Raw genomic sequence first — 9,935 nt, forward strand, 5'->3', positions numbered from 1 at the left:
CAATAGAAGGTAGATTAGTATCCAAAGAATGCAGTATCCCGTATTGTACGGCCGTCTGCTTCTTCCGCTATCAACTGATGATCGATTCTCGCGGGCAGGGCTATCAGGTCTGAGTGCGCGCGCGACCGTATATCGGTCATCTGTGGCGCATGAGATGATAGCGCTACACGATAAGAGGTCAGAGTTAGCGGAGGAGATGACAGAGAACCTACAGCACCCTGCGGAAGATTATCGTCTTCCGTCGTACACTGGGGCTCGCATCTAATCACACATATATGGTTCAATCGCGCAATAATCCATTTGGGGTAAATATGAAACAGCGGGTATTCTACACAACGCACACATTAGCAGAACAAAGAACTTACGTAGTCGGTGAATCGTGATGTAGCCGAGTACTTGAAGCCTCTCAACCAGCACATCTCCCCGAATTGAAGGAAGTGTTCCCTATCGTGAGTACTATCGAAGTGGTCAGTAACGGCCTGTAGAGAATTCGCATCTAGAGATTGCTTACCTGATAGAGGAATCAGTGTGGAGAGCGCAGAAAGGTGGGTTGAGTGCGGCGGGATAGACAGGTCGGGCACCATGGGCGCGAAAGGGTTAATTGGTTGGGGGCAGGGAGGTGGTCGCCTTGAGCGTAGATGCTCGCGTCTTCATTGTCTTCGCTCCCTCACTCCTCACCATGCTCTTCCTGCGGCTGCGTCGCAAACGGGGGAGGGGAAGGGGGTGTGAGGCTGAAGGAGAGGTCAGCGGGAGCGGCGACAGGGAACGCGGAGGAAGAGAGACGCATCCACTGGGTGAACTGGAACGCCTTCACGAGCCGGATCGTCTCCTCGACCGAGCGGTTGATGGGGAGGTTATTGATCGTGATTGCTTGTCCGGCCCCACCGAACGCACGATCAGCCGTCGAACGTATGCTGCTCCAATACGGACGCACCTAAGGATACCTTCATAGAGTCGATGAGAAAGGACCCGTGGAGGGCGATCATGCCCTCGTCCTGATGAAGATGCCGTAGTTGTGAGAGATTATCATGTCGGGGCGCGCGATGAGCAGGAGGTCCGGGCCACTGAGACCACCCTGCTTGCGAGTACAGCGAGTCGATCGAGGGCACACGAATTGGTGATAGGTCAGTGGTTACCGATGGAAGCAACGTTGAGTCGTTGACACTGTCGGCAAGGCTGAGGAATCAGTGTGAAGAGGAGGAGAAGAGGCGGAAGGGGATATTTTAACCAAAGTTCACACCTCGTGTGGACGGTGGCTCATCACATGTGACCGACCCGCCCCTATAAGCGCCATAACTTGAAGCCTCGCGTTCAGGAGGTGCACCGAGCTCACCCCGTTGCGAACCACACCTCGTGACTCATGTCGAGTCCGCAGATGCGGAAATGTAGAGAGAGGGTGGTCGTGTTGGCTTCGTGGAGGTGGAACCTAGGACGCAGAGTGGCGGCCGTGAGGGCGACGAGACGTCTGACATGAGAGGAGCCATGTCGATGTCGAAAGTGTGGGTACGGTGAACGAGATGCTGGGAGCAAATAATGATGAGGAGCTCACCACGTCTTGATACATGGTCGTGCGCGAGCGTGAGTGGCACATCGCACTTGGGGGATGATGGTGGTCGCGGGTTGAGTCCAGTAATAGGCGGCATGCCTGCACACGCGTCCATGTCTCGGAACAACCGAGAGGAGGTCAAAGCGGGACGCCACTGCGGCGCCGCCGCATCGAGTCACAACAATTAGCAAGAAATCACCGTAAGCAACCTTTGGACTTCAGAATGTCGCTACCAACACGGACCTCCATATTAGTAAGTCTCCCAGCGATATATATCTTGACTTAACTCTCGACCCACTCACTGCCCTCGCCCAGTGCCCAGTGCGGGCGTTTGCCGCGCTGCTCGCGACGACGATGGCGTCGAACAGAGCGCTTCGCTGACCCCCATAGTGGTGGTCCGCGGGGTACCACAGGCCTCCAGCCTGGCCCGACGATCCACATGGTCACCATTCCGGCCTTGAGCGCAGTGGGGGTGCCGTCAACCCACGCATGGTTGAAGTCATCGACGACAAGAATCGCAATGCGGCGTGATCGTTGGCTCGCGGTGAAGGTGGCGAGCTGGGAGAGCTTCGCGGAAAGAGGGTCCGGCGTTGGATCACGCGGGTTTAGAGGAGAGTCGAGACGGGCTCGCCGACGTTCTGAACGACCTGCTTGGCGAGCTCGAAATCGACGTTGTTGAGCAGCTTCAATTACGTATTGTATGCCTACAGTTGCCACAGCGGGAGGCCTAACTTTGCGGAGAGAATGGAATTTGACAAAGAGTGCATTGAATAGCATGTCTGGCAGCCGGCATCAGGGACGTAGAAACACAGAGAGGATAGACGTACAGGTGTTCACCCCGCACATCATTCGATAAGAGCGCGGGATTCTACGGTCGGACATGACCCACATAACCATGCGTGCGAATGAAAAGCGGCATGCCCTGAGCGAGCGTCGCGGTGACGGCGAGGTGCGACCTCGCTATAGCTCGCGGTACGTATAGAAGCGGATAAAAGCGTCGACGTACCACGCTCCCCCCAGGAACCCTGGACGTTGCTGAAGCGCACATGGCTACAACGGGCGCATGCGTATACTTGGCCGCCCTATCGGGGCACCTAGGGCAAGCGAGATATCCCGACACGGTATGATTTAGACGTCCACCATGAGAGGGGGTGACCAGCGCACCTTGGAATACCCATGAGCACTGGCCTCACGAGCACGGACCACGCGCTGGGCGTAGGACGAGCCAGGTTGCGATGCCCAAACGACCCCGCCGTGCGATGCTACATTTCTCCTGTAAATTTCAAGAGCTCGCGCTCGCATGTGAGCGTCGTGCGGAAGGTCGAGGTCCTCCAGGTGAGTGTCATGGTTTTGCTCCCGCGCATATTCTGCCACCGCGAGAGTGAGGACTTCGTTCTATGTGCAATGAACTATTTGCTCCCGCCTCGCTGTCTGGGAACTGGGTCGCTTCAAGGAACGCAAGGGGGAGATGAAATGCGCACCTAATGGAAAACAATGCTCAAATGAGCAAGGACACGAGCCGATGTTCCGTGTTTGGATCGCGTGTCCCACTTTAGAAGCAGACATTCTGATGAAGAAGAGGATTTTCATAGCACGACGAGATGCCGCAGAGAAGCGAAAAAGAAGAAGCGTCAAGAACAAACTAGGGGGACAGAGGAGGATGGGAGGAGGCAAGGTGGGACTCGCCGTCGCCGTCGCCGGACAGCTTCGGAGGACTCCGCGGCCCGCAAGCGATTGAACAGGCGCCCGCGCCGACGTCCGTCCATCCTCGCGCGCACCGTGTTCTCTGCCGCGCACACTGTTCGCGTCCTTGCAAATCGAATGTATAGCTCAATGCGAACCTCTTATGCACCCCACGCGTCCCATGATTCACCCTTGAAGGAGCGCATGATCATAGACGGTCATCGACTACAGCTTTCTGTTTAAGCTACTAGTGCCGGTAGTAAATACATCATATCCTGTATGCGGCCACAAAATGCGATCAAATTTCATAGCAAAGACGAATGAATGTCAGCTGCTGCCGTTCTGCTACCATCATTTGTCGTGCAGACAATAGACGACCTGTCCCGATATGGCGGTGTCGCGTGCTATCGGGCGCTACCGTGGAAAACACCTTTTGCTGATGTAGAAGCGATGCCCGAGGCGATAAGTTTTCCATCTGCAGAAAGCGTGCGCTTCAGTAGTCGACGGATAGCCACTTGAAAAGGAATTTCACAATGGGCTCGATAGCAATCGACAGCAAGATGCGGGGGCGTTCAGATGAGGGTTCAGCAAACCGTACTTTATGGAGGAGGAGTGGGAAGAAGGGGTGTCCTCGATGCGACGTAACGCATCGTCCGGAACACGTGGCCAATGGCTCTGAAAAATCCAGTGATGGCAAACTCCTCCCTGTGAACGATGCGTGAGCGTAGCTTCCATGGGCTCATGTCAGCGAGGATCTTGCTGAAGTGCTGAGCGACTTCTTCCATGGTAGGCCGCCTGGAAGGATCCGTTTGGATCATATCCGCTACCAACGACTCCAATATCTCGAACCCATGGCTTTTCTGCAGACAGGTGTGAGCCCCTTTATGGGTTTGTATTCGGATACTCACAAGGATGAAATGCTGCCGAAAGAGTTCGCCTAGATAGTACACGTCGGTAGGGAATGGGTCATGCGGCTTGTCGGAGTCCTGGAACTTAGGAACGGTCCGTACTCTACCCTAGACCGGAGGCTTGCGAGGAGATATGCAGTTCTGTGGATATCTACGCGAGATTCCGAAGTCGATGTAGCAATATTTGGGTCGCGCCGCAGTGCGCGTGGTGCGCGTGATCTTGCGACGGAAATCATAGCTCTTTTTGTCGAAGATGGGGTGCGGTATCTCTGACAGAAATGGTACGGGGGACATCATCACGTTGTTCCTCTTGATGTCACTGACAAAGAACACGCATCAGATTAACAGGGAGGGTATAATACGTGGTTCTACTGACCGATGAGCGACGCGATATTCATGCATAAATTGGAGGCCCTGCGACCCGTCGTCAGTTACATACAGTTCAAAGTCAAAAACGAGCCGAATCCTGCCTCTATAAATTGCCGTATGCATTCGAGAGCTTCCCCCATGGTGCCAAAACGCGGAGCGTTGAACGGGCGAAGGGATTGAATGACGATAAAGACTATGTCATCGTCAAGCGGGGATTGCAGAATGTCGTAGACGGGCACGCAGTGATTGCGAGGGTCCGAGGCGAGGAGCCCAGCAGAGAACATGCGAGAAATGTCAACTTCGTACGGATTTGTGCTCTTGGAAATACGTTTGATAACAACGACTTCGCCGTTTGACATACGTATGGCGTCTGCCCAAGGCCACTTGTCGGTGGCGTTAGCGTGATAGATGCACCCAAACAGAAGACGTACAGATATTGGTCATCCGTCTTCACAGAAGACCCAAAGTTTCTTGGTACCCGTCCAGGAGGGTACCCAGCCAGGTCGGAGGCGAGGGCGAAGGAGATACCCATGCTTTTCAAGCCATTGCTGGTGATCCCTCCACTGGACCTCGTTCGGGAAGAGGAGGGTATGGTCCCGGGGCTTTTGATCCTCGTCTGCAAGCCATGCCCTGAACCTTGCGATGGCCTGTTCTTCATCCATAATCGTACAGAGATGTGAAATAGACCCGGGAATGTGGAGCAAAAATCAAGACAGGGACAGGGACAGAGACAGAGAAAAGGATGAAGGCTCAGGAATTGGGAGGGAGTCGTGGGGACGAATTCAAGCCGCGGCTGAAGCGCTGACCCTCAGGAGAGACTTGGAGTGACAGCCCATGTGAGCTCTGGCAAATTCCGGGCTCACGTCACTTATTAAGTCTTATTATTGGGACGGTATGCTTCATCCACGATGCCGTCTGCGCACACAAACCGTCACGTATGAGATGCTCCTAACTTCGCTCCGTATCGCCAGAAAGTGCAGCTTCCAGAATAGCCATAGATTTGGTGCTCCGACACCTATATAATCATCTAGTTCAGGCCCGTCCTTGCTTGACAAGAACAAACAGCTTCTCTGTGTTGTCATACTAGAGAGGGTCTGCCGACCTGTTCGGAGCGAACTGCGTACGGCTGAGCAACCGACAGAAGGGACTCCGCCGGCGCCCCGGATATTCCGGCGCCTCTTCCCTTGCATGTCCGCAGGCCCTGGCCAGGTGCGTTCTCTACGTACGCCCCCACCCGTGCACCCAACTCCCCTAGACGCGTCTTTCGCAGTCTCGCCATGGTCCTCCCACACAATCTCTGCTCGCACATCCAAAACGCGTTCCGCACGCGGCACCAGCGCATCGCCGTACACCACAACACCCAAAACCTCGCCATCCTCTCTATCCTCCTCCGCAACGGCTTCCTCTCCAACGTCACCCGCGGCACCATCAAGGCGCCGTCGCCCGACGACTTCCTCCTCGCCGGCGACGCGGAGAAGCGCATATGGGCGGAGCTCAAGTACCGCGAGGACCAGCCGGTGCTGACGGGCATTGAGCTCGTCAGCAAGCCCAACAAGCCGGTGTTCATGGACAGCAACGACATCCGGCGACTGTGCACGGGACGGCACGTCCAGAACGTGAAGCCGCTGCGGATGGGGGAGATTGCGATCGTGAAGACGCAGAGCCGGGAGCACCAGTGGGTGGAGGCACGGGAGGCGTTGGAGCTGAGGCTTCCGAGAGGAGAGGTGATTTGTCGGGCATGGTAGGAGGGCTGCCTATCATACTGGTGAGTAAATCTAGACCTACCGCGCCCGCCTTTGCTGACGGCCTTTCATAGGCCTCTCATAGTATATATCACACTGCACTAATTCGTGAACGCAATTCACCAACCTCCCGGCATATGCATGCTGCACAAAGCCCAGCTAAATCGAGCGTTGGAACACGGCGCGTCTCTTAAGACTCGTACTGCGTTTGTGAGATGGTTATTACAAAGAGGTAGAGTTCGGTACTGGTTAGGGGACACTAGGTTCTGGTGACCGGTGAGCTCTATGAACGCACATTTGCAAGTCCGCTTTGTGGAGGGGTCGAACTGGGATGGTTAGATATGCAAGCGACAGAATGTCGCATGTGAACCCGTCGTAATCGTACACTCTGTATACACTGCTCCATCCAACTCATACACCTGGCGGGCGCGAAGAGGGTCCTATACGAGTATTTCTCCTCGACGCTTTTCCGCCTCCGGGCTTCTCCATAGCGGCCTTCAATGCACGAATTGTGGAAACAATCTCGTCTGAGCACGAGATCACATCAGACATGACCCAGTTACGGGCGAGGTATAATTTCGTGAACTCACTGGCAATCTTCGGGTTCTCCGCCTCGAACTCGTAACGCTTGTTGCGCTCTGCGCCGCTGTGCACGACGAGCTTGAAAGTCGCAGCATTTTTGCTCGACTGTTGGCACGCAACGACGCTCTTGAGGTGATAAGATGATGTCTTGCCGCTGTCGAAGACGTGCTTCGCCTTCGTGGCGCCTGGGATGATCTGGTATTTTAAGTCAGTGCTGGAGAGCAGTCCATTATGAAGAGTACACGAACGTGAATGTATCCTCCGTCGATCGTGAGTACACGGGCACTACGCGTTACCATCATCGGCAACTTGCGATACACGGTGTATTTCTGTGGAGCTGGTAAGCACACGTCGCAACACGAGCAATACACCGCTTACCCTGTAGGCCTGCATGAGATCGAGCATGCTGCTGAGAGTCTGCTCTTGAATGGAGACATCGGTAGTAAAGATCGACGCTGATGTAGCAAGTACGGTCAGCTTTTCGTCCGTAACGAGATTTGATGGACGGACCGTTTGGATCGTTGGTGGCCTTGCGCTCACGCATTTCCACACCGTACTCGTGAAGCAGGTTCTTCTTCATAAGGATGAGGTCGCGTCTCCCTTGAAGACTCCTGACCGTTCGGTCGAGTGGGATGTTCACTTTGGCCTCTTTGGTCTCGATCACGAGCGCGTACTCCTTCGGATCGGTGAAGCCGCGTTTCTGGTTCTGACAGACTAATTCTAACACCTCTTGCATGTACATGCCGCCAGAGCTGCAACCGTTGTATGAGTGACATCCATGGTAAAGGAATGCATGAAGTTGCGTACGCTTGGATCGTGGTAGAGACGTGGCCTGGCTCGTCGGCAGAACCGCGATGCGGATACGGAGGAAGAGCGGAGGACCCGAGCTCGAAGAAGGACCCAACGAGCTCGACAGCCCCACTGATGAGCCCATGGAGCCGAACGCGCTGCTTGAGATGCCCAACAGGTCTGCCGGTGGAACGAGGTTTGTGGATGGAGCGGCCTGGGTGAGCAAACCTGTCGACTTCTTCTTGACAACCACGCGCGAGATACGTCGCTGTATTTCGCCTCGAGAATCTTATTCTGCTGAACTAAGGACGAGTTGCGTCAGTGTCAATATCCCTTGAGGTAAGTGGTAACAAAACGCTCACTTTGTGATGGAGTGGCTTCGACGACGGCGTATGCCTCAAGTTGAAGTTCGAGATCTTGCGCATGCGTTCAGGGGCTAAAAGGAGGGGTCAGAGCTGTCGCTCACTCGACACACGAGGAGTTACTCACGAGGCCAATCTTCGTCGACTTCACCATCCTCTTCTGCGATACGCAAGATCCAGCCACTTGCAGAGCAACGTATGTCCCACTTGGGGTCTCCTCTCCACTCAACCCCTCGTCGATCTGGGGCAACCAGCTCTCTTCCCAATACGTCCAGAGCGCGTTACCAAGCACCTCTTCCACCGTGGCGTCCTTCTTGACACTGAGCTCAGCGCTTGGTCCTTGGGTTTGCGAGCCATCGGGAAGAAGACACGGACGATCATACTGTCGTCTCTGGCCGTCCAGATATTGCGCTGTACAGCTCCGTGAACGGGTTGGAGGAAGACGAGCTGGAAGTGGATGCGAGCATGGCGGTGAGGGCAGAAACACCCGCGCGGGCTGGCGGGACAGGGCGTCGTTCAAACATTCCGGCAGGTGTGTTAGCCGTGGCGGAGGGGGCAGGAGCGGGGTCTGTGTCTATGTTGGCAGCGGTGCTTGGTGCCGGGGTGACCATCTCGAACATGGCGTCCAGCTTCCCGTCATCGTGCTCCGGTGAGACTGACGGCCGCTCGCCGCCTTCGCGGACGGGGCTGAGACGGGAGGCGCGTGCACTTGTACTCGGGGGTACTGAAGATTGAGCACTGAGGAACCGACGGATGCGCCTGAGAGGATGGATCCAGTCTCCGAGGCACTGTCCGAGTTCACAGCTGCACGACTTGCGGCGAACTCGCTGTGGAGACGATGGGCATACGCGCAAAGACGAAGGGACTGAATGCACGTACGGATCGAACTCGTCCACCTCTACCGCATCGTCCGCGTCCGCGACCATGTCAAACTCCTCCTCGTCTTCGTCCGCCGCAACTTCGTCCTCCGACTCCGCTTCCGGCTCAGAAGAAGACGAGGACGAGAACTCCGGGTTGATGGGCATGGCGACCATGGGTGCCCGAACCATGCCCGGTCCGTTCGCTCGCGCCGCCATCCGCTGTCGCCTCCGCGCCGCCATCTCTTCTGCCCCCCTGAATTTCGGGATGAACATAAGCACGGGGCCCTTGGCGGGAACGGGCGGGGCCGAGCCATCCTGAGCGTCCTGTTTCTGTGGCTGAACAACGGAGTCCTTGATAGGGGATCGGGGGCTCCTCGGCTTCATGGGGGACGTGGGGGTGGCGGCAATGACCTCAGTGGTAATTAGAGTCTCCTCGTTGCTGCTTTTGCCACCGGCATTCTCGCGGCTGAGGGAGAGGCGGCCGGGATTGCGGGGCATGGACTGGCGCTTACCGTTCACCCTGAGACCCATCGCCCCCGTCCTGGTGGGTCCAAGGATCGTCGTGGTGTACTTCAGGTTTGCACCAGGAAAGCCGGAGTGCCTCCGTCGTACGGCGGGCGCGGATTCGTCGTCGCTGGGAGTGGGGCTGGAGGGCATGCCCAGCTCGGGCCACCGCTCGATATCTGCGAGGCCGGACGCATCGATGTAGGGGTTCGAGTGGTAGTTCTGGTCGAGGGAGATGATACGCGCTCCGTATGGGTCGTCGATGTGCTTTAGGTATTGTACGCGGAGGCTGTGGATGAGATAACTACGGGGAAGTTAAGAGGCGCATTCTCGGGAAGTAGAGTGCAGAGGACGTACTCCGTATCACTAATCAGAGACATGTTTGATTCTTATCTCAGGTTCTCTCTGGCAGAGCCGGCTTTGCAGGTGCTCGATAGCCCTCGCGATGAGTGGCTCCTTGTGGCGAGGCGCGCCTGGCACAATCACTTCGCGTACACTTGCCTAGACTCTGGCAGTATGAGACACGCAGCAGCTGGTGTGGTTTGGTTTGGAGATAGTGATAGCGGAAGACGGGAATTTCGTGACGAAGG

General features: G+C 56.0%; 4 protein-coding genes across 4 annotated transcripts; 1 reads left to right on the plus strand and 3 right to left on the minus strand.

Moving 5' to 3' along the window:
* Positions 1–667: 667 nt before the first annotated feature.
* Positions 668–1,564, minus strand: BXZ73DRAFT_111667 (uncharacterized protein; the record flags this gene model as incomplete). Its single annotated transcript, XM_048017409.1, has 3 exons — positions 668–870; positions 935–995; positions 1,550–1,564. The coding sequence occupies 3 exons, from the start codon at positions 1,562–1,564 to the stop codon at positions 668–670; spliced, it is 279 nt and encodes a 92-aa protein (XP_047870475.1).
* A 2,264-nt stretch (positions 1,565–3,828) lies between these two features.
* Positions 3,829–5,342, minus strand: BXZ73DRAFT_95137 (kinase-like domain-containing protein; the record flags this gene model as incomplete). The annotated part of the gene is made up of 7 exons (XM_048026730.1): positions 3,829–4,089; positions 4,138–4,238; positions 4,293–4,456; positions 4,514–4,551; positions 4,608–4,876; positions 4,961–5,075; positions 5,313–5,342. The coding sequence occupies 7 exons, from the start codon at positions 5,340–5,342 to the stop codon at positions 3,829–3,831; spliced, it is 978 nt and encodes a 325-aa protein (XP_047870476.1).
* A 441-nt stretch (positions 5,343–5,783) lies between these two features.
* Positions 5,784–6,251, plus strand: BXZ73DRAFT_62802 (ribosomal protein S8; the record flags this gene model as incomplete). Its single annotated transcript, XM_048021747.1, has 1 exon — positions 5,784–6,251. One exon carries the CDS (start codon positions 5,784–5,786, stop codon positions 6,249–6,251), a length of 468 nt encoding a protein of 155 aa, XP_047870477.1.
* Positions 6,252–6,659: 408 nt separating this feature from the next.
* Positions 6,660–9,725, minus strand: BXZ73DRAFT_95139 (uncharacterized protein; the record flags this gene model as incomplete). The annotated part of the gene is made up of 14 exons (XM_048026731.1): positions 6,660–6,775; positions 6,839–7,025; positions 7,073–7,159; positions 7,209–7,285; positions 7,341–7,582; positions 7,638–7,662; positions 7,695–7,898; positions 7,982–8,035; positions 8,109–8,141; positions 8,189–8,306; positions 8,365–8,705; positions 8,729–8,808; positions 8,861–9,649; positions 9,703–9,725. 14 exons carry the CDS (start codon positions 9,723–9,725, stop codon positions 6,660–6,662), a joined length of 2,376 nt encoding a protein of 791 aa, XP_047870478.1.
* Between the last annotated feature and the right edge of the window lie 210 nt (positions 9,726–9,935).

The sequence above is a fragment of the Epithele typhae genome, assembly GCF_022376455.1.
Source record: "Epithele typhae strain CBS 203.58 chromosome Unknown BXZ73scaffold_606, whole genome shotgun sequence".
In the NCBI taxonomy this organism is placed as follows: Eukaryota; Fungi; Basidiomycota; class Agaricomycetes; order Polyporales; family Epitheliaceae; genus Epithele; species Epithele typhae.